Source organism: Quercus lobata, chromosome 9 (genome assembly GCF_001633185.2).
Source record: "Quercus lobata isolate SW786 chromosome 9, ValleyOak3.0 Primary Assembly, whole genome shotgun sequence".
NCBI lineage: Eukaryota > Viridiplantae > Streptophyta > Magnoliopsida > Fagales > Fagaceae > Quercus > Quercus lobata.
Genome location: NC_044912.1, coordinates 44765697 through 44790146, shown reverse-complemented (window position 1 = coordinate 44790146; position 24450 = coordinate 44765697). Strand labels below are relative to the sequence as shown.

At 34.0% G+C, this 24450-nt stretch overlaps 4 protein-coding genes across 6 annotated transcripts in view; 3 read left to right on the top strand and 1 right to left on the bottom strand.

Moving 5' to 3' along the window:
* The first annotated feature begins 347 nt into the window (after positions 1-347).
* Positions 348-1554, top strand: LOC115961835 (putative nuclease HARBI1). Its single transcript, XM_031080748.1, has 3 exons — positions 348-692; positions 786-933; positions 1100-1554. Exons 1-3 carry the CDS (start codon positions 348-350, stop codon positions 1552-1554), a joined length of 948 nt encoding a protein of 315 aa, XP_030936608.1.
* A 3816-nt stretch (positions 1555-5370) lies between these two features.
* LOC115959812 (protein AF-9-like) lies at positions 5371-7521 on the top strand. The gene is made up of 5 exons (XM_031078400.1): positions 5371-5742; positions 6427-6502; positions 6602-6789; positions 6995-7067; positions 7165-7521. Exons 1-5 carry the CDS (start codon positions 5575-5577, stop codon positions 7317-7319), a joined length of 660 nt encoding a protein of 219 aa, XP_030934260.1. The 5' UTR covers positions 5371-5574; the 3' UTR covers positions 7320-7521.
* A 935-nt stretch (positions 7522-8456) lies between these two features.
* Positions 8457-15057, bottom strand: LOC115959813. Its single transcript, XM_031078401.1, has 6 exons — positions 14827-15057; positions 14720-14748; positions 11304-11495; positions 10016-10066; positions 8908-8972; positions 8457-8813 (listed from the first exon to the last, which is right to left on the bottom strand). The coding sequence occupies exons 1-6, from the start codon at positions 14925-14927 to the stop codon at positions 8751-8753; spliced, it is 501 nt and encodes a 166-aa protein (XP_030934261.1). The 5' UTR covers positions 14928-15057; the 3' UTR covers positions 8457-8750.
* Positions 15058-15340: 283 nt separating this feature from the next.
* Positions 15341-24450, top strand: part of LOC115959844 (TATA-binding protein-associated factor BTAF1) — a 39332-nt gene continuing 30222 nt past the window's right edge. For 2 of the 3 annotated variants that reach the window (XM_031078456.1, XM_031078453.1), the window contains exons 1-5: positions 15341-15483; positions 16880-17064; positions 17214-17308; positions 20331-20545; positions 20696-20750. In XM_031078456.1, the coding sequence (XP_030934316.1) occupies positions 17016-17064; positions 17214-17308; positions 20331-20545; positions 20696-20750 (414 nt within the window). In that variant the 5' untranslated portion in view covers positions 15341-15483; positions 16880-17015. The remainder of the gene's footprint in view (positions 15484-16879; positions 17065-17213; positions 17309-20330; positions 20546-20695; positions 20751-24450) is intronic. The other variant, XM_031078455.1, reaches the window with a different exon arrangement.

The window sequence follows — 24450 nt, the reverse complement described above, 5'->3', positions numbered from 1 at the left end:
TTTATCTTTCAATCTCAGTTTTATAGTTAAACAATTTTATTTTTAAATTAGTTGTAACACATTCATAATTAGTTAGACTAATAACGTAAATATTTTTTTATAAAATGTGCCCATAATTTTTTAAGTTGGACTGATAATATAACTATTTTTTTACATAGATGGATTTGAATGATGAGGTACTTAAGACCATAATTTTTTCGGACTTTATGCGAAAACTAGCCTTGGTTCATGCTGCATGCCGTTATTTGTGTTACATTATCCATCAAAGGCAACGATTAAAAAGAAGACATGTTACCCACATTCCTACACAATCAACCATAGAAAAACAACAAGTTCGTGATGAAATAATGTCTCGACTTAGGAATAGTGAAAAATGCTATGATGTAATACGCATAGGTCCACAAGCTTTTCAAGGTTTGTGTGACATTTTACGGAGAGATGGTGATCTTCAAGACACACAGCGTGCCACAGTTGAAGAGCAAGTTGGCAAGTTTCTTCACATGCTAGCACATAATCAGACGCATCGTACAATGTCCTTCTTTTTTTCTCATTCTCGTGAGACCATTAGTCGCCATTTTCATAACGTGTTAAGATCAATAATTATGCTAGAGGATCAATTCCTTCGACAACCTGATGGAACCCAAGTGCCACTTGAAATACTACAAAGTATTAGGTTCTACCCATATTTTAAGGTAAATATATCATGCATATAATTTATATTTGATAGTAGTTTAGTACAAATATATTTTAAGGTAAATATTTTTAAGAGATAATGTTAATCTCAGGATTGTATTGGGGCACTTGATGGAACACATGTTCGTGTCAAAGTGTCTAATGAGGATGCACCAACATATCGAGGTAGGAAGGGTTACACAACACAAAATGTGTTGGCAGCATGCTCATTTGATTTAAAATTCACATATGTATTACCAGGTTAGGAAGGAACTGCTTCTGATTTAAGAATAATAAAGAATGCTTTAACTAGAAACGATAACTTGAAAATCCCACAAGGTAAATTTAATTCAAATATGTATTAGGGTGTATTCTTTATAATTAAAAAATTTGTAGTATATAATTAATGGTTGTTATTGTTTATTAGGTAAATATTATCTTGTTGATGCGGGATACATGAATAGAAGTTGTCTTATTGCACCTTATAGGGGAGTGCGTTATCATTTAAAAGAGTACTCTGTTCGTCCCCTTGAAAATGCTAAAGAATTTTTTAATTTGCGACATGCATCATTGCATATTGCTATTGAAAGAGCATTTGGTGTACTTAAAAAGAGATTTCCTATCATAGCAAGTACTACAGAGCCTAATTATTGTGTTGACACACAAAATGAAATCATTTTAGCATGTTGCATACTTCATAATTATTTAATGGGTGTCGATCCTGATGAAAGTCTTATTGCTGAAGTTGATGAAGAGGTTTTGCATTCTCATCGTGAACGTGTGGCCCCTACTTCAAGAGAAGATGATGAGGATGCTAGGCAAGGAGATATTATAAGAAATTCTATAGAATTAGCCATGTGGCAAAACTATGTCCAAATGTGATAGCTTTTGGGTTTATTGTTGTTATGTCATTTAAGACTATGCTATGTTTCAATTACTTAGATCTAAATGTTATGCAAATTTCTCTTTTCATTGTGATATTGCTCTCTATCTTTTGATAATTAATATTAATATTTACACAATATTTTATATGTGTTTTTTGTCCTATTAATTATAGCATGGGTAAGATATCAAAGAAGAATGATGGAGATCCAAGCAAAGAAGTACAATGGAGTAGTGTTATGGATGATACTTTAGTGGATGCTTTTTTACATAAGGTGATCATAGGTGGTAGAGTTAATGGAACTTTTACCTCTAAGGCATATGATGACATAGTGAAAGAGTTGGTTGAAAAATTTGACATGGAGATCACCAAGGATAAGGTGAAAAATCGACAGAAGACACTGAAAAAGAATTTTCATGAATGCTATGACATATTTAAAGATGGATTGAGTGGTTTTGGATGGAATGATTCTTTAAATATGTGAATAGCTGAACCAGAAGTTTGGGAGCCACTCATAGCGGTAAATTACCATTTTTTGTGAGTTTAATTTTGTATTACATAATTATATCTATTGTTTAACCATTTGTATTGGTTTGTAACAGTCTAAACCTGCAGCCAAGAAGTGGATGACAACACCTATACCTAATTACTCTAAGATGGCACAACTTTGGGCTAAAGATAGAGCAAAAGGTGATCATGTTGAAACTGCAAAGGAGAAACGTGCTAGGTATGCTACATCTACTACTATTGATGAGATTGATAATTTGATATCTCAAAATGAAGTTTCTTTGGAGAACTTTGAAGTGGAAAATGATCAGAGGTCACCAGAAATTAATGTTGCACGTTCTCGAGTGTCATCACAAGATGCAATGTCTTCTAAAAGCAAGAAAAGACGACTGGCAGAAGATGATGAACTCGGGAATGTAATTTCCCAATCATTTGATAATGTATCAAAGGCAATTGATAGGGCGACTGAGGTTATGGCAAAGTGCTTTTCAAAGTCATATGGAGCAGAAGTTCACACAGCTTTGGGCATATTGGACTTAGATCCAATATCAAAGACTGAGGCCTACATATTTTTGATGGAAAATCCAACATATAAGGAGATGTTCTTTGGTTGCCCAGATCATGAGCGCAAATGTGTCTTATTGACACTGATGTCTAGGTCTAAAAATTAAAAAAAGTGTGGGATTTTTTGGCCAACTTGAGTTTTGGAATGGATTATGTTATTTTGTTTTATTTTAGCAAGACTCATTACTGGAGTTTTTTTTTTTTTAAAGATATTTGTTTGCATTGTTAGAGAATATTTATTTTATTAAGAAGAAATATGTGATTTGTGAATTGCATCATAACATAGAAATATACATAACTTGTTTTTTAACTACAATAATATTTTCTTTTTTCCTTAAACTAGAATTATTTTAGTTTTATATCAGGAAATTGATTTGTTAATAGTTCTATCACCTCTGGTCTTAACATGATGCAATCTATTCACCTTGAAAAACTATATTGTAATTTAATAATCTAACACAGACCCAATTGTGGCTAACTAGTTTCACATCATCCATTAAATTCTAAACATTTCAAAGTAATTATAAGTTCTCATTAATTATTTTTTATGTTTTTTAAAATAAGGGGTATAATAGTAATGTTATTATAAAATGATTCCATTCCATTTCTTCCAATGTTACTTCCAAACAGGGTTACTTATTTTCCATTCCATTCCTTTATTTTATAACATCCAAACACGATTTTTAAATTTCATTCCATTCTATTCCATTCCATTTCATTTCTTTTTACTTTCCATTCCATTTCATTCCATTCAATTCTATTCCATTCCTTTAATGATTATTCCATTCCATTCCTTTATGAACTCCCAAGCGGAGCCTTAGAGGCTACACATCGATCCAGGAGTCCAAGCTTTACAAGTCTTGTAGGACCTCAAGGGTCTATTTAAGTCTATTAAGTTTTGAGCCTATGAATTATGTGTTATCTCTTAATAGGATTTGTGCTTGGGTTCTTTGAGGTATTAATTAGAGTTCATTGAATATATTCATGCTTGTCAATATTATGTTGTTTTTCGTAATTTTTGCATATATATATATATATATATATATATTGTTGTATTTTGGACTTACTTGTGTGTAGATTGATCCATTAAAATGACTCAGATTGGCCACGGTGGGACCAAGCCTAGTTCCCTTACTTAGCATCTCACATCTTCTCTAGCTCTTCAATAGACCCATAGATTTACATTGGGTCTGGGCCTAAGGAACCTTTCAAAAATGGGTCCTACACAATTCAAAAGGCATTTAAATAAACTATGATTGTGATTAATAGACTAAAAAAAAAAAAAAAAAAAAGGTAAATTACAGAAAACTACCTGAGATTTGAGAAAATACCAAACACATCCACAACTTGTTAAAAATTGTCAATTTAATCCTATTTAACATCCACCGTTAATAACAACGAAGTCTTTCTCTCTCACCTCTTTTCTTTTTCTTAATCCCACCATACTCTCTTTCTCTCTCAATTTTTGATTTTCCAAATCCGACTCTCTTTCTCTTTTCTTTTTCACAATCTCATCTAACACTCTTTCTCTCTCAATTTTCTTTGCCTTCGGTTGTCTAAATCTTGCCGATGATGGATGATGGATCCGCTTCCTTTCTCATCTCTCTATTTCGGTTTGGAGATCTTGCGGTGGTGGGACTGGATTTGGGTTTGTTTGACATGGGTATCAACAGTTTTGATGTTTGCTTGGTGGTTGATGGCAATTTTGTGGTGGATTTAGGACCTTAGATGGTGTGATTGGGTTTTCTTGGGTTTCTTTGTGGGGGAGAAAATGACTTGTTTTTTAAGGAATTTTTTCTTTCTCTTTTCATTTTCTTGGCTTCCAAACACTACATGGAGTAGATGAGGCTTTTTCTATGGATTTTCCTTTTGATTTTCTAAGCTTTTCTCTTTAGCAAATTAATCACCTTTTTTGTTATTTTTTTTTTTGAAGAAAAAAGAACCAAAAAAAGAATTGTTGTGTTGTTTATTTTAAGAAGAAAAATGGAGAAAATTTCAGAGAATGATTTAGATAAAGAAAAAGAAAGTTGAGAGAGACTGAGATTAGGAAACAGAAACGAAGAGAGAGAGAGAGAGAGAGAGAGATAGATCTGAGTTTTTTATTTTTATTTTTTTAATTTTAATTTAAGAACAGTTTGTTATTAACGGTGGATGTTAACACCGTTTGTGTTGAATGATTAAATTGGCCATTTTTAACAAGTTATGGATGTGTTCGGTATTTCCTCAAATTTCAGGGTAGTTTTCTGTAATTTATCCAAGTAAAAAAGATAACCCATTATTTTGATTTGAACAAATCATTTTTTTTTTTTTTTTGGCTAACCAAAAACTAATTATTGTTTTTAGAAGATCAGATATCATTTAAAATTATGTCCCACTACTTATAAAAAAAAAAAAAAAAAAATTATGTCCCGCTAATCACTAAAATTATTGTTAACTAAAATATAAAAAATAGATTTTGAAGCTATAAAATCAGCGTAAAATTAACCCAACGCAGATGCTCTAACTTGGCCGAATTGCACAAAAATGAGAAGAAATCGATGCATTTTATAAGATAAAAGACAAACATGTGGCTGATAAGTTTCATTTTGTCATGTACGTATGGATGAAAGTTCTCACAAACTAATGTACACAGGTCTTTCTGGACAGACTCTATTTTTTTTTTTTAACTCATATATACTTCAATAGAATAAGGAAAACAAATTTAGTGGTATATGTTGTCCCATACACCATGTGGACCACAAGTATCCTTTCCATTTTATGATCTCTTTCATTGTACTCTCTTCTATTGTGTGTTCAGCGTTACAATAGTTTCCTTTCTCCTTTCAGATAAAAAAATAAAATAAAATGAAACAAGTAGAAAAAAAAAAGTGGTGATTAAATTGAAACAAATACGAAAAAGAGAAAAGAAAAAAAAGAAGAAGAAGGAAAGTTTGGAGTGAGAATAGCAAATGCAAATGGCAATGATGCTAGGAAGAGGAGGAGGAGGAGCAGTTGGAGTTTCAAGCTTTCCATCACCATCATCATCATCATCTTCTTCTTCTTCTTCTTCTTCTTCTTGCTCTTCTTCATATTTCACGCAAAGTACCAAACCTACTTCATTATCCACTCTTTCTCTGGTATGTATTTCCTATATATAAAACTTTTTTTTTTGGTTTAAATTTGTGTTTTATTTAATAAGTTCAGAGATTTGGTTAATTATAATTATAGTAGGCCATGCTTGGTTATTGCTGTGAATGAAAATTTTTGGAAATATAAACAATGGCAAGGACCATTTGCATACAATCAAATTCATTTACCACCTCTTCTCAAAAAAAAAGAAAAAAAATCATTTACCTCTCTCACTTATAGTCCAATGGTATATTAATCTCCTTTAGGAAGAGAATGAATGTTTGATTTAATCTCCTCTCCCACTTATTATAACAATTAAATTATATTAAAATAAAAATTTCATTTACCTACTCAGGCTGCCACTGTTCACAGTTATGTTGTCCTTCCTCATGAAATATCATGGCAAAGATAAGTGGATCTCTGGGATATGGAGAACATCATTTTGGCATCTAAAATTTGATATGGTCTAGGACTCTAATATGTGGACACAATTATTAGGCCGCTTGTCTTGTGCCACATCAGCTAGTTTTCTCATTTTGGAAAATTATACTGACCTCTCTCACACACACTTTAAAAAAAAATATAAGCTATTTACATTGATGTCCCCCTAAATGGTTGAAAAAATAATTATATTTTGTGATGGCCAGAAGGAGGTTAAGTATATTTGTGAATTTTTATTTATTTATTTGCAGAGGGTATGTAAATTAGTAACTAATCACAGAAACATGGTTGCTTGGTCTGCTGTGCAAGAATCGTCTACTTCTACAGGTAAGCAGTGGCATTCTCATCTAATATTATATAATTTGTAACAGTCAAGTTGCACAAGTTAAATCATTTCAAGAAAACTACAAATGTCTTGAATACCAGTGGCTGCCGAAACAAAGGAGGAGAAGACAGCTCAAGAAGAAGCTCCAGCAAAGGCCAAACCTCCAGCAAAAGCTGCGGCCAAGCCACTGCCTCAGTTAATGGAGGAGGATGTCATCCCTTCATTGAAAGAAATACTTGAAGCTCAACCTGATCTTTCTGAAATTGAATTATCTTTCCAAGACAACAGGGTGAGTGTTTTTTTTTTTACTATTTAAATCCTACAAACTGATATGTAGCAATCGCAAAAAAATAATTCGGACACTTATTTATTATGTTGTTAAAGTGAGGTCAATCACATTTAGCTTTAGTATTTTCCTTTCTATTTTTGTCAAAAATTCTCTTGGATTGATTCCTGTGTTTATCATGTTTGTTGGGTTTGATTGAAAATGACAGTTGGAAGGTTCCTTTCTAAAGAATGATAATCCTTATTCTTTTTGGGCATTCTTCCCTGAAGGGGTCCTCACAGGTACTTCATATATGCATATTGTTATCCAATTGCACATAGTCATACAAACACCCAACTAGCATTTATTTATTTATTTTTGCTTTGGGCAAACCTGCAGGTGCAAAAGGCTTTTCTCTATCCTCCTATGGCTCAGGAGCAAGCACAGTTGAGCCCTTTCTCATTGATGAGAAGAAAATCACTGGGAAACATGTTGTCTTTTGGGTTGAAAAACGTTTGGCAGCTCAAGGAATCATTCCTGTGTGGAAAGATTGATCTCTTAAAAAACCTATCACATTCATTCCAAAATGAAATTTATGTAAGATAATTACCCTTTGAATTGCATTTTTTGCTTAATGACTAAAATATACAAATCCTGTTAATTAAGGTACACATTATTGATATACAATCTTTGACATATTTCTTGGTTCCTTTGTGGCCTAATTCAGTCTTTATCGAGGGTTGTGCTTTTTTTGAATAGTGTGTCATTGAGAATTCATGTGCTACTAAATGCTTGAGTGCGAGTAAGCCTTCTTCCTAACGTTATGAAAGGACCAAAATGCTTGAGCAAAGGAAGATTTGCTTGATTTGTGACACGCCTGCGCCTAGTGCTGTTTCCGTCTTTCCTGAATTCATATGTTTACAAGTTTTTATCAAGCCATTGATAGGGTATTGCTCATTCCTAACCTTTTATATGCCTTATCCTTATTGCATGCACACAGACACATACTTGCCCCTTGAACAAGAACAAGAGTAACCAACGTTTAAGAATAGTTCTTCATAGCTTTACAATAAACTCTCCTTCGGATAGCAATAAAATCAGAGGCTGATAGACGGTAAGTTATTGCTGCTAGCCCGTGGAAACACTGATTGGCATCACCTACTCCTAAGACAGTTGGGTCGTAACCAAGTGGTACCTGATTGGCTGATTTGGACATTTCACTTACTTCCTTTTGAATTTAGACTCAGAATTATCTATAGAATGTATGGCCAAAGAAAATGCCGAAGAAGTTGGCAAAATAGGAAGACCTGTAGAGTTGATTTGGCAGGAGATAGGAAAATCACATGGGGAATTACAGATGTGGAAGTAAGACGAAATATGGTGTGGTAAACTAAAGAAGGCTAGAAACAGGGAGCAAGTGCTTCGGACCATGGATGGTGGCAAATCCAAATGATAGGAAAACGAACAAAGTATTGGAGATGGTCATCAATGATTTAGATGAAAATAATCATAATAAATATACGGTGGGTGGTTGGAACTTAGACCTTTATATCAAGCCATCAGTTCTTGTCCTTAAACATTTCTACAGATCCCATTATTGTCACCCCATTACTCCAAAATCGCTACCAGCCCATTTACTCCTAAAGATAACCTGTGTGTGTGTGTATATATATGAGAGAGAGAGAGTGAGAGAGAGAGAGAGATCTCGGTCTTTTGTATGCATATATAAACCATATTAATATGGTGGTTACAAACAAGCGGTAGATGCTAGTTGTGTGATAGTCCAGATGCATGGACAATACCTTCTGTGCCATAATCACATATGAGCTAACAGAGTTGAACATAATTAGTTTTGATGAACAAAAACAACCGCTACTCCTGATTTTTCTGTCTTGGCTAGTTGGCTGCAACGTACTCCTGAAATTGAGTTCCAAAAGTACTCTACAATCCAGGTCCATACGATTTGCAAGTTGCAACGTGAAGTGTTACGTGCTAAAACTGCCATGTGCATTGCACATTGCACGGCGAAGTTCACCCAGAAAGTCCATCTGCAGGTGTGAGAAAGATAAGAGACAGAGAGGAAAGAGAGAGAAAGGGGGGGGGGGGGGGCATCAAGACATCAATGAGAATTTTCATAGTCACCTGCTGAGGAATTCTAGATTGACTCCATGCTGATGAACCACTTCCAGGGTACATAACTGGTCTCTCTGAAGTATGAAAAGTCCAAAATGTAAATAAACCAGCCAATATAGTCACAATGTGTGTAAGCAATCAATTCCATCATAGTTATATTGATACACCATTATTTTTCAATATATATATATATATATAATATTTTCGAAAAGAGAATATGCATGATTGATGCCATGTTGATAGGGAATTGTGGGATACAGTCTTTGCTCATTTTTGGGTTCAATGGTGATGCCTGTAAGGGTTGTCGATTTACTAGCTTGCTCGCAAGGCTGTTTTAGGCAAAATCGGAACATTGAGATATGGGAGGCTACTCACAGCTTGATGTGTGCAACTGGAGGGAAATAAATGCAAGAATTTTTAAAGGCGTGCAAGGACAACTTTAGATGTGAAATTGCATTTTTTGAGAACTCTGTTTGAATGGTTGTTGGTGTCAGGAAGCTTCTCTTTCTCAAACTTATTAGAGTTTATTGATCATTGTACAATAGAGCTCAGTTGTGATGAGCATCTAGTATACATTCTTTGTACTTGGTGAAATATATATCTCTACAAAAACCTGTTACTTATAAAAAAAAAAAAAGGAAAAAAAAAAGGAAAAAAAAAAGAGAGAATACGCATAAAAGATAGACAAGACCTTCATACTTTTTAATTTAATTTAATTTATTTATTAAGGTAGCAACATAGCCTGGGTAAAGATCTACAGAACAACCAAAGCAATAGAGAAAGATCAATAGTGCAAAAGCATAATACACCAAGAAACTAGTAATTAATTACACCCTACCAATTACAAGGCTGCTCCAAAGGGATATGCATCTAAAATAGGAGAGTGCTTGTTTGGCCTTATCAATGACTCCTTTTAACTCCACTCAAAAGTTTACAAGGCTAAAATACATTAAGCTCCCCTGAACTATTAATAAGTTTCACCAACACCCTAAAACTGATTAAAGACATATTACATTAAACTCTACACTTTCACGAACTAATTTTTAGCAACTCAAATTTAGTCTAGGCTCCATCTTGATGGAGTATAAAGAAAATGTTAAGAAGTTTGTCCACTCACCAGCTAGATCTATTGATGGATTATTGGAGGAACGCACTGCGGCTTCCCAACCTACATTTGAAAGCACATGAATGATGGAGATAACAAGATAATAAACTAAATCCAAATAGCAGCACAATATCAAACCATTACAAATATCACACATGTCTTTGAAGAAAATAATTTAAGGTTCTCTTTTAACAGGAAGTGTTAATGACCCAAATTTCCATGACAGTTCTGGTATTTAGCAGCCAAATGATTTTATTAGAATGTAAGAATAAATTTATTTCATTATGCATGACAATGACTTCTACCATAATTCAGCCTTCACGAAAGAAAATGGGCTCAGAACATGCATCTCATTATGTGAATCCATTAAGGCAAAAAAATGGGCCAAGTCATGTGTGAGCAACTCAGAACTCAGCTTGAAAATAGCTTGTTTATTTATTAAAAAAAAGTTCAAGCCTGCTGTAAAGTCTCCTTTAAAAAGGAGCCCAGCTTTAGCAGGACAAAGCTTAGCTCATTTATATTAACAAAGTATGGTTATGAACTGGTTCATGAACAAGGCTCATAAACAGGTTCACCACACACACACACACACACACACACACAGCTACACACATAATTTAGTAAAGCTTTAACTAAATAGGTCTTTGATTTTCTCAACTTTGATGAATAAGCTGTAATAATAGTGGGTTCTTACCCTATTGGGTTGTGGACCTGTTATTACGGCAAGACCTTCAGTGCTTAATAATTATAATTGAAAGTTTTTAGAAAGATGATGGGGCTGCCAAACTGCTTGTGACCTCAACAAGTTTATGTCAAATGAAGCTGAAGCTTATTATTAGCTCAAAACAAGCAAGAGCTCCTGTGATCTTAGAAGCCAAGCCTAAGCATGACAAAGCCTAAGTCGGCTTGACTTGCTTACAGCCCTAGAATCCATTACATCATTGACAGAGTTTTTGCTGATCAGGTCAATACTGAATATTATGTTTGGGTACACTTTGTTTTTGCCTGGTAATTAGCTCATGCACCCATTGGGATTTCACTATTATGTTTGGGTACACTTCAAGACACAAAGATGAGTGGATAAGCTCATATATGTAAGTCCAAAGCTCATTTGAAAGAGTATTCTAACCTCCAAGGTAGCTTAAGCATTGGTAAGCTCATATCCTAAATTCAGGTCCTTACTCTTCAGTAATGTGGGACTAGCCATTGGACAACAACCACCCCCCCCCCCCCCCAACACACACACACACACACACACAAACATAAATAATAATTTTTAAGAGATTGTTGTAACACATACGCTCACTCAAGAGTTGAGAAGCTTCACTGCTACTACAACCCTGTAAAGCTATTAACCCTGTACGTGGGTTCTCATTCAGAAGATTGCTACTCCCTGAATCCCCAAGATCTATGACAGGTACGTTTTTTGAACCGGCAACTTGATTCTTGTCTACATCATTTGCATAAAGATTATTTGTTCGATCAAACCGATCTGCAAAGTTTAATGACATCAAATTAACATATAAAAGTTTATGTTGACAGATGAACAAATTGAGCTTCCTAAAAGAATGCAGCAGTAAATCTCACATTATATAAGTCAGCCTAACAAAAATAAAAAGATATGTATGAGTTTATAAAGATAAAAAGGCATGCATAAGTTAATTGAGATGACAGCTTTACTAATTCATGCATGAATTTAGAGTCCAACCATTGATTTCTCATACCTGATAAAGTAAATGTACCTATTGTAGATAAGGACATGGTATAATTTATGCAGCCATGGAAGACTACTTTGTTGCTACTTTGGAATTGTCCATTCATGATTTATTTTATTGGGTCAACGTGTGAAGGTCTCGGAATAAGTATTAGGATTAAAATAACCTTTAATTAGGGTTTTTATTTTACAACTTATGGACAGTTTTGAATTCAAGGCAGAATAGTAATTTCAACAATTCTTGCAAATTAAGGGTACTTTGGTAATTTATAGTATATAAATTTATAGGAGATTCTGCAAATAGTAGGTTTAGTTCCTTTGAGTCTAAGTTAGTCTTTCATTACTTTAGGAGTCCTAAGGCTTTTAACACAAAAGAGTGCTTAAGATGCAGGACAAAGAGCAATGAAGCCAAGTAAGATTTGGAAGTTCTGGACAACTAGGATTTTGACAAATTAGGTTTTGGTGGGAAAATGGGCTGGAAATAGTAGGAGTATAGGTTTTCTAATGGAGAAAAGGAATAATAGGATTAGTGGATAAAATAAAAGGAAAAACCTAAGGTTTGGGTTGCTGTTCCAGGGCAGCGAACAGTCAGTAACCCAATAACAATACTTTGGCTTATGTGGGTTATTTGGGTATATTTAATGGCTGGATGGTTTAGTTTTTGAAATATTGGATTTTAGGGGGTCTTAAAGGTGACAAGTTGCTGAAAATTTAAGGACAGAATAAAAAGAGAAACTTCTTGGCATCAGATCAGACTAGGGTTTCCTCAACATCACACTTAGGGTCTCCCTAGCATCACATCTTGAAGAAGATTGCATCACACAAACCTCAAATAAAGCTTTATAACTTTTGAAAATTTAGAAAACTTGTTCTCATCACTAAATGAAAAAGCGTTACACAAAACTGAAAATTTAAGAATGGGAAATTAAAAAAAAAAAAAAAAAATTCTAGGTATCAAGCCTAGGGTTTCCTCATCATCACATCTTGCAGAAGGTTGCATCACACAAACCTCAAACAAAGCTTTATGACTTCTGAAAATTAAGAAAACTTCTTCTCATCATTAAACAAAAAGCATTATATCCATACAACAACAACAACAACAACAACAACAATAACTAAACCTTAGTCCCAAAATTATTGTGATCGGCTATAAATTCTCAACAACTTAGTTAGGGTCATCCACATGTATTCTTTTCTACCATTCTATTCTATCCAAAGTCATCCTCTATGTTATTTCCTCAATAGACATTTCCCTTTTTACTACTTATACTAATGTTAATTTAGGTCTTCCTCTACCTTTTTCCATTCCCTCAATTATAATCAACTCACTCTTTCTTATTGGTGCATTAATCGCTTGCTCTCCTCCGAACATGGTTAAACCATCTCAAGAAACTCTCACTCATTCTTTCATCAGTAAAGGCCTCTCACTCATTTTATGGATATGTTGCTTACAAACAACCCAACATTCATTTATATATATATATATATATATATATAACCCAACATTCAGTACTATAGAACATAGCTATTCTTATAGTCATCTTATAAAAATTTCCTTTTTAACTTAAAAAGAATTCTACAATCACACAACACCACTCTCTTGGACTAACTTCTTTACCGGCAATCTGTCCATTTAGGAACTCTTGCCCTTTTTTAGATGATATGTAACTCTCGTCCATTTTTCACTACACCTGAGCGCTGATGTAGCACGTTGCTTGCAGGAAACGCCCAAGTTAACCCATTCCCACATTTCACTAAATTCGGGTTCCAATGTAGTGTGTCATTAGTAGAAAGCACCCTAACGTATATCTGTAGTGGATATATGTGTTTACCTTTTTGAAGCTCATTTCAAGGCAAGGCACATTTGGGATTCCATTTTGGAGAGAATACAAATGCAATTGGCAGGCTAGGAAGAAGTGTACTCATCAAGAGGGAAAAGACTCAATCTAATCTAAAGTAAGTTATCTAGCCTTCCAACTTATTCCTATGTTTATCCCATTGCTTGTAGGTGTGGCAAGAAGGTCGAAAAAACTTCACAAAGTGATTTTCTCTAGGGTGGGTTGGGAGAGCAACTCAAAACAATATTTATTCAATTGTAATGTTTTTTGCAGCTTGATTTGTTGTGGAGGTTTGGGGATTTCAAAGATATTACTAATTAATCGAGTTTTGCTGGGAAAGTGTTTGGGGTGATATAGATGGAAGAAAATGCGTTGTGGAGGAGGGTTATAGATTTAAAGTATGGGCCAACTTGGGGGAGCTGGTGCTCCGTCTAGGTTAGGGGACCTTATTGTATGGTTTTGTGGAAGAATAAAAAAAATAGGAATGGTTCCTTAGATCGGTGATTGATTGGGAAGTAGAGTATATGGCACAATCACTAGATGAAAAACATGCAACAAATATGATGTGGGAAGGCAGATAAATTTGAAATGGATTCCTAATAAAAATCAAGGTCTGCAAGTGAAAAGCTAGCACAAGGTTTTAAGTAGAGCATTCAGAAAATTTGTGAACAGGCAAGGGTGGCTTTCTTGTTGTGGTGCGCGACATAAGGGAAGACATTGACTCTAGATAATCTATTGATAACTATGAAGGGCTGGTGTTTTATGTGTAAAATACCTCATCTATTGTTTCACTGAGTAGTAATGCCTTACTCTATGATGGAGTTATGATCATGTTGGAAAGCGGTTCCTTCATGCTTAATAATGTGGTGTCATTGGAAAGAAAGAAATGCTGCTTGGTTTTTATTAACTAGGGTTGTGCCTCCTTTTTATTGAATTTTATCACTTTTATGCTAGTTAAACAAAGGAGTTTTAATGAGTATAAAATTAGAAAGAAGCTGAAGATTGTTAGCTATTAAAGGATCTAATTACTTTTCTTGAGTAATAAAATAAAATAAACACCATTCATAAGATTAATAATAATAAAAAAAAAAGGAGGAGCCATAAAATTAAAAAAGAAAAAGAAAAAAATATATATATAAAGGAGAAGAGAAAAACAATGGTGACCTGACTTGCGCCTGTTGATACTGCGATTCCTGCAATTTGTTATTCAAAGAAAGATCAATTACAGTAATAAATAAATTGAAGGTTAAAGAGTGAAAAAACAAAGAGACCTCTGATTGGGAGGAGCATAGCGCTTGATCGCTGGGTCTGCTGTTGTTGCTGCTGCTGCTGCTGCTGTATTTGTAGCTGTAGGTGTAGGGTTTTCCAGCATCTCTCTCTCTTTCTTTGATGCTGCTGCTGAGTGTGATCAGTAAACGGTAATAATACAGACTCCAGAAAATGAAAGAGTGAGATAGAGACACACATGCACTGATGCTCAAAAATCTAACAAATTAAGACCAAAAATAAAAAAAAGTTTAATAATAAAGCTTTATATCAACGAATCACGAATTTACAATACTTTCCACTACCGGGCCGGGCCGGTCCGGGTCGGGTCGGTTTATCTATCGAATCAACCCAGATTAACAACGGTCAATCTTGCTTGGACTTGGCAATAACACGAAACAAATTGCGGTTTCTTCAAAATTGGAGTTTTTTTTTTTTAATAAAAGTGAATTTTACAAAAATACCCTAACTGGGATTTTAAAATGACAATGATACCCAGAGAAAAAAAACCGACTCCTTTCTGCAAATTTATATTTCTCTCTTTCTCTCTCTGCTCTCTGCCCTCTCTCTCTCTCTCTCCTCCGCTCCGTTCTTCTTCTGGTAACTGCCTTCTCTGTGCCGCTACGTCGTCGTTTTTGTGGGCTCTATATCTCTTTTGAAAGGTAACTCTCACACCTTACCTCTCAATCTTTCTTCACTGCCTCTTTTTCTCTCTCTATCTCTGAAATAACTCTGCCCAAAGTTCCATGTCGAAGTCCATCTTCATGTCCATGATTTTTCTTTTTCTAGTGTCATACATGTTGGATTTCACCAAAGGGCTTTGTTTCTGTGTTTATTCTTTTCATTCTTTTCTCTCTTTTGAATCAATCTTGTTTGTACCTTTTACTTCACACGATTATTACTAAATTTTTTTTAGCCTTTTAGATTAGGGTTTGTCCTCAACCGATTTTTGGGGATTTTCTTCTTTTCATTCGATTTCACTTTAGTTCCACGTTTTAACCACAATTCGGACTTTCAATTTCAAAATGCATCTACCTTGAATTTGCGATTTTTTTTCTTCTCTTTCTATGAATCTGGGATAATAATTTCAAAATTGAAATTTAAACCTGTTCAATGTAAGTATAGCACTAATGTTATGTGACTCTGAACATTTTGAAAAAAAAAAAAAATGAAAACCTGTCCATTCTTGTATGAAATGAACTGGACTGTTTTGCTTTGCTCATGTGTCCTTTTTTTTTTTTTTTGGCGCTTAATAATCTTCTTGCGGTATTTTTTTCAGGTATAATTGTTAAATCTTATGGGGAATGTTAATTGGTGTTAATTTGTTAATACCTTAACTTAATGATTTCAACGATTTTGGTTAATGATTCATTATTAACCAATATGGTGCGGTGATGCAGAGGTTCCATGTATACTAAAATAAGTGTGTGACACTAAAATTTTAATAAATGGATGCTGTGAGTGATTGACCATGGTTCAAAAGTTAAAATGTATTTATACTTGCTATGAAAATATTGATTGGTTATTAGATAAGACTGCAAGACTGTTTGGACCGCTTTACTTTTATTTATTTGGCTTATAATATGGTTTGTTGACATGAGTCCCGGTGATCTCCCAACTTTGTCTTGTGATATTTTAGAAACAACACTTCTCCATGTCAATTATTGAAATTGCTGATTTTTCAAAACACAAGGGTGAGATTTCATTAATCAAGCCAACTGTCTCCATTAAATGTAAAGCAGTATGCTTTTATTGACTAATTTGATTAAACCCTAGTTCTAACTTTTTTGACTAATTAGGGCTAAAATAAAACCCAGTTGACCACTAGAAATAGAAATGACTTCTAAAATTAAACAAAACAAAAATAAATTAGAATTTTCTTTGTGCTTCTTGCATCAGCTATATTGCATCTTGATTGTCTGATTAGACATGTGAAAGTTGTCTATTCAAGTTTGGTTTTTTTTTTTATTATTGTTGTTATTTTTTACATGTGCAAACGTATATCTTTTTATATAAGTATATAATTGTTTACTATTATATTGTTTTGATATATTATAGGCATTGTAAAGGATCATCAGTTCTGTATAACAATCAGTACTAGTACGACTAAGAGTACATGACTAATAATGGTGGTGCTATAAATATTAGAGACTCTAGAGGCTAAGGTGAGCTAAAACTATTGGAATGATTTAACATGGCCCAACAGTCATCTCGCCTTCATCGCCTGCTCACTCTCTTGGATGGTATCCTTCTTTGCTTTTTATTCTTCATTTTTTAGATTGATAGCACTTTTTTTACCTCCTACGTCCTTGTTATGCAATCTACATACTCTCCTTTTGGGTTAAAATCGGTGCCATGTGTAATGGAACTTTATTTTATGAAAATCTATAAGCTGGTTCAACGCAAGCAACAAGATTTACAGCTGCTCGTCAAATAGGGGATATTGCCAAATCGCATCCTCAAGACTTAACTTCTCTTCTGAAGAAGGTATCACTTATTGTTATGGTTCTTTTTTTCTTTGTCAAAAAATAATCATTTTATCTTACTATCAATATTGTCATGACTGATTTGTGTTTGTCTATATGGATGAATGGGAATGGTCACTTTCTATTTGTAGTTTTCACTTCAACTTTTGTTTGTCTATATGAATGATTTGGGTGTTTTAAGCCTCAAGAGTCCATTATTTTCTTTGCAATTTAATTGTTGCTAATTGGGAAGTTTCATTTTTCCCCCATGATCCATCCCAAAAGAAATGTGTAAATATCAATGGCTAGGAATTTTGTTATTGTATTTTATTCTCTCTCTTTCTCAGGTCAAATTGACCTTTATTTATTTTCACATAAGCATAAAGTTTGTTACTTATCTTGGTTAGTAGTACTTTTTTTTTGATAACTAACATAATATATTAATCAGAAAAATGTATAACGTAAGTACACAAGGAGTATACTTTGGGTGTGAAACTTAAACTTTTAGGTAAAGCTAGCATCTACTCAATTAAAGTTTTGAAAAACAACAATTTCAGATCTGGAACAGTCCTTTCACATCCCTCAAATTGGCAACCATTCCTTTCCCACCAAAGCCATCACGTTAGACAATATGGAGCCACGCTCTAAATTTCTATATCATGATGTTGTCCAAAATGCCCTTGCCATCAAGCTAACAGCTTTAGGACACTTTTCGGTATAACCCATTGAACCTCAAACTGGCTGAAGACCATAGTGCATAAATCCCTAGCCAAAGTGCACTAAAGCAGTAAGTTATCCACAGTCTCCGTGCTTGTTTAACACATAAAATACCAATCATTATAAAATGTCTCCTTGTCAAACCATCAACTGTCTAGATTTTTCCCAAAGGTGCAGTCCAGGAAAAATGCAGCTCTCGAAGGCACTTTGGAGCCTGTTTGGTCATCAGTCTTTTGTTTTTTGTTTCAAATATGAGAAAAGTGTTTTCTAAAATTTTTGTTTGAAATCAGTTTTCAAAATACAATTTTACCACATATTTTGTTTGACCCCTATTTTGGAAAACAATTTTCAAAACTGAAAACACAAAACTTTGCTAAGAATACTGTTTGGTTACACATTTCTTTTTCTCAAAATAGTAGATTCACTAACACCAGTCAACGGTATAGGGGTATACTGAACCCATCATCCTTCTCACCTGCATGAAGCATTCATCAGTTTTTCCAACCTTTTTTTTCCCCATTTCTCTCAGCCTTTTTATATGCTATACATTTTATTTTGATTTGTCAAAAAAAAAAAAAAAAAAAAATTCTATTCATTTAGTTTTATGTATGTGATTTAAAGTTTTAATTTAATTTTAATTTTTAAATTATGTTAATATATATTACTGATACTTTATGAATAGAATTCTAAAATTTATGCAAAGAAAAGAGCAGTGATAGATTGTTCCAAATGAAAATTATGGTATTAAGATTGCCATGCATAACCTTAAAAAAATAAAAATAAAAATTGGCATGCATTAGTAAGCATGGCCAATCATTACGTCCCGTGCATTCAAAATACATAAATCATGTGCCTTCAAATTATAAAAGAAATGCTATTTTTCAAATATTGTGTCTATTTGGCATGAGCTTATAAGCCCTCAGCTTTTACAGTTTTTTAAAACCTCATCTTTTTCTTTTTTCTTTTTTCTTTTTTTTTAATTTTTTCAAAGTACAAGTATATTTTAGCACACTTTCAGTAAAAATTAGATAAGTTGTTCCTAAACAGACACATTATCTTTTGTTGAAACAAATAAATGCCTTTCAAGATTGTATGCATTGGAAGAATCCTTTACCCTTTCCAATTAGACTGAGGAAGAAAAATACACGAAAAAATTTGATGAAAGTTGCCATTGCTAAAACTTATATCATGCTCTACTTAATTAAAGCTTTTGATTGAGACAACACAGCCTTGTGGACCATAATTTTTTGGTGGTTTATAAGATTGCTACTGAACTCAGCTTTCACTATTCAGAAAACACCCTCATCTTTGTTTTCAGTTTTGCACAGTGAAAATTGATTTTCAGAAAACTGAAATTGCCTGCCAAAACTACATGGTTTGTGGGGCCCACGGTTTTCTGTACTTGGAAACAGAAAATTGTTTTCAAATACAGGAATCAAACAGGCTCTTGGTCTTTCAAATGCTTTTTCAAGAAAAAGTTATATTTGTCGTAGAAACCAAAGATTGATGTTAGGTTTTGACCTCAAAGCCCCATCTCTTAATTGGCTTCCAACGAAACTTGTCGTCTCCATTTCTCCTCACTGGGATAGAATGAATCATGTCCATAAAAGACGACAAAGAGTCCAATTCCCAATCATGCATAGGTCTTGAAAAATTCAGTTCCCAGTGAAGAATGCCATGAATGAATGTCATAAGATCTCTTATTAAAAAAATGTTATAAGATCTGCTACTGCAACTTCCTTATTGCGGGTAGAGGAAAATAGTTCCAGGTATGCCTTCTTCAAGGGGAAGTCATCACGCCATAAATCATTCCAAAATTTTATCTTTGATCCATCTCCCACCTCAAACTGAAGGTACTGCAAAAAAGTATCCCACTTTTGCCTTGTATATTTCTAGAGATTAATTCCATAAGATCAGCTAAATGGGTTGGTGGTATCAGTCATGGACCTGACTTTGTAATTCTTGATTCTATACATATGCTAGATCCTATTGGATATGAATTACTCCTTTTAAACTTTATTGTATATGTTTTTTATTTTTATTTTTATTTTTATTTTTATTTTTATTTTATTTTTCTCATTTGTTTAGTGAAGATTTATTCTAGCATTTGCATGTGTATTAAGGTTGTGTCTCCTCTTCCATTTTTAATAAAGTTACTTATGAGTAAAAAAATTGAAGATTGGAATCTATTTTCTGACACTTCAAAACCATTGATCTGATTATATTTGAGTTCCTGTGATTATTATATATATATATATATATATATATTAAAAATTATAAATTATAGTCTTTCTTATTTATTCTAACCTACTGTCTTATAAATTTAGGTTTCTCAATATCTTCATAGTAAAAACTGGGATACAAGGGTTGCTGCAGCTCATGCTATTGGGGCTATTGCTCAGAATGTTAAGCACACATCGTTGTCTGAACTTTTTGCTTGTGTTGAAAATAAAATGTTGGAGGCGGAGATCTCTGCTGATGCTGAATATGTGCTGACATGGCCTTTTTTTAATTCTAAAATTATAGGCTCCTCATTTAAAAGGTGCTCTTGTTTGGTTTTTTTTTTTACCTCTTCAATGTCAATGAATAGCGTTTTGAATATGTTCTTGAAATTATGTGACGCCCTTTGCAAGGATACTGTCTGCTGTGTTACCTAATATATTTTTTTAATTTTTTATTTAAACTACAACAGCTTTGATATCAACAAGGTGCTTGAGTTTGGTGCTTTATTGGCATCTGGGGGACAGGTATGCATCTCATCAGCAATATACAAATTTTTGGAAGGAGTTACTTTGCATCACCTTTTTGTTTTGCCGTTAAGGAACATTGGTAGCATTCAACAATTCGTTGTCCTGATCTTATGGTCTTCAAATGACTCCTTGCCTCCTTGGAATTAATACTATCATAGCAAATTGTGTCTTTTGTATTTCCATCTTCCTATGAGGGTGTCTATGAAGGAAGAAGACAAGAACATGAGTAGGTGTTGTTACCAAGGAAAAGTCCAAAGAGAGCCATTTTACTTCTTGGGAATTGGGACACTTAAATCAGTATGCAATTTGAGTTGGTCATTAGAAATTTTAGAACTTTTAATGGCATTTAGCCTTCTTTGCCTTAGTTGAAGTTTCTATATTTTGACATATCTTTACAAGTGGCTGGGGTTTTTTTTGTTGTTGTTGATAAGTGGCTGGTGATTTCTAGCTACTCTTTTTTTTTTCTTTGTTGGTTTCTGTATGATTGAAATCTTGGTTCTTGTTTTTTTGGTATCTATGTTCTATATTATCCATGCATTGGGTAATGATGTTTCACATTGATAGGAGCATGTAAGTTTGGAATAGGATTGATAGCAGCCTCTAGCATTGTAATTTTCAGATTTGTTTTATTTGTGGGTGGGGTGGGGGGGTATTTTATGAATTCAATGTCTAGAGCGGCCTGGATTTATGGGATTCTATTAATTGGGATGTTTTGTTATATAATAAGGTTTTGGGCAGCTCGTTTGTATCTTATGGATTATTTGGGGTGAGCGAAAAAGTAGTACTTTTGATGGAGTTCAACGTCCATTTCACATGATCAAACAATTATAGATAAGATTTATTGAATAAAACTATTTTTAGTTATAAAAAATATATAAAAAAAGGTTCTAGGCTTGTTTCATTTATGGTTTTAATCAAAGTTGAATACAAATTAAGGACTAAGTAGGTTGATGGTTATTTATGTGGATTTTGGAACTTTGTGTCAGGCATGAGTATAGTACATAGGCAAATCCTTGTGGATTATGATTGATGCAATACCTGCAAGAAAGAGAGAAGACATAACCCTAAGCCACAAGAGTTCGAACCATGTATTGCATCATACATAGTCTAATACCATGTTGATTGTTCAAAAGCTTGAGATGAGAAGAAACGGTTCCAATAATTTACATGTAGCTTACATATACTCAAGATTGGATGCAACTATAAAGTTCGACTGTATTAATATTAGTATTCTTTTGGTTTGTTGCTTTATTATGGCTTTTAATTCATTCTAAAATTTGGTCTATATCTTTTACTGACATTTTAAATGTTTCTAGTTCTTGGAACTGATGTGTTAAAATGATTGAGGCTTTGTGTGCTTCCCATCTAATAGGGTAAAGTTGGGATCCCTGATGTTGGCTAGATTAAGTGGGGAGATCCATCTTTTCCATCTCTTGATTATCAGTTGGTAGCATTGATTGATTAATGATTTGTTAATGATGTCTCATCTTTTGAAGAAAGAAACTTCGAAGTTTGTGGGATTTATTTGTATCAGTTACTTTGCTTAAAGTGTGTTACCTTTCGTTTAGGAGTTATATCGAGTAAAGGCCATGCGAAATAGAAGGCTCCCACTTTTGTGTGGTCTAGGAGAGGTGGATGCTAGACATCCTTATCCCTTGTTTTTGAGAGGCTAATTCCCAGACTTCAGCCTAAAAAGCACTTGCCACTGCAACTAAGCTTCAACCTCTTTTGAAGTTGTATGTGGAAGATCTAGTTTACATGCCAGGTTGCATGATATCAAATTTTTACTATGAAATGTACTGGCTTTACCACTGGGTTATAATGTTATTGAAGAAATAAAGAGGAGATTTAACAGGTTGTAAGAAGTGTTAGTTAGCCAAAGGAGGTTTATTCACGTTGATTGGAAGTTCTTTATCCAGTTTACTTCCTTTTTCTTTTTTGCGTGCCTACTGATATTGCTAATCAATTTGTAAATTTAATGGGATTTTCTTTGGGAAAGAGTATAAATTCCATCTTGTTAATTCAAAGAAGATTTGTGAACCTATTTGATATGACAGATTGGGTATAAAAATCTTGGTAATTATGCACTATTGGGAAATGCTCATGGCATTAGGCAATGGAGAGAGATGCACATTGGAGGAGGGTGGTGGACAAAAAAGGGTAATTTATGGGGAAAATGGAGTTATGATGTAGTGAGCAATGCTTATGGTAAGCTTTTAGGAATTTTTTGTGGGGAAAGTTTTCCAAATTCATTAGACTTGAGGCAGTTGATTGTATATGTATCTAGTTTTGGCATGATGTATGGTGTGGGGATTACATATTGAAGCATTTGCAAAATTGTTTCCAATTTCACCATCTAAAGAAGCAAAATTGGTGGCGTAATTGTATTGGTCTCATGGTAATTTTCATTGGGATATTAGTTTTATTAGTGAAGTGCAAGATTGGGAGTTGGAAATCCTTGTTTTCTGTTTGAAATGTACTTTACTCTACCAAGATTGGGAGGACTGGTGAGGTGATCATTAAATATGTTGGGTTCCATCTAAATGCCATGTTTAAGGTAAAAACATTCTACAAGGTTTTAAGCTCTAGGGATGGTTCCTCTTTCCCTTAGACAATCATTTGGAGGGTTAGTGTTCAAGCAAGAGCATCTGTTTTTATTGGATGTGGCATTAGGTAATATTTTGATGATGGCCAATTTGAGGAAACATTGTGTGATTTTTAGGATTCATTGGCTTATGCCTAGCTAGGCGGTTTATTTATTGGTTGTTGGAAAGGAATCTTCAGTCATCACTCTCATACCTAAAAAACATGAAGCAATTGAAGTTAAGGATTTTCGCCCCATTAGTCTTGTTGGGGGGGTTTATAAAATCATTGCTAAGGTCTTAGCCAACAGACTTCGCACAATCATGGAAGATATAATTTCAGCTTCACAGAATGCTTTTGTGAGGAACCGGCAGATTCTTATCCTTGTACTTATTGCTAATGAATGCCTTGATAGTAGATTGAAAACTGGGTTGCGAGGGCTACTTTGTAAATTAGATGTTGAGAAGGCCTTTGATCATGTAAACTAGGGATTTCTTATGTAGTTACTAGAAAAGGGTGGGTTCTCTGCTAAATGGTGGCAGTGGATATTCTTTTGTATATCTACAGTTTGTTTCTCTATTCTAATAAATGACTCTCCTTGTGGGTTTTTTGAGAGTTCCAGGGGTTGAGACAAGGTGACCCATTGCACCCTTTGCTGTTTGTATTGGTTATGGAAGCCCCTGGGAGAATGCTGGATAAAGCTGTCCATGATGGTCACATGTCAAGATTTGGTGTGGGTCGTGAAGAGGGAAGATCATTGGTGGTGTCTCATTTTCTCTTTGCAGATGATACTTTGATTTTTTGTGGTGCTGATCTAGATCAGGTTTTGTTTCTCTGTATGATCCTCATTTGGTTTGAGGCGGTCTCTGGTCTAAAGATAAATTTGAGTAAGTTAGAGTTGGTTCCTGTTGGTATGGTGGATAATTTGGAATTATTGTTGATTGTCCTTGGCTGTAAGCAAGGTACTCTTCCAATGAAGTATTTGGGTCTTCCTTTGGGAGCTAAATTCAAGGATAAGGCAATATGGAACCCAATTCTGGAGAAGATAGATCGGAGATTAGTAGGATGGAAACGTTTGTACTTATCCAAGGGAGGGAGAGTCACTTTAATTAAA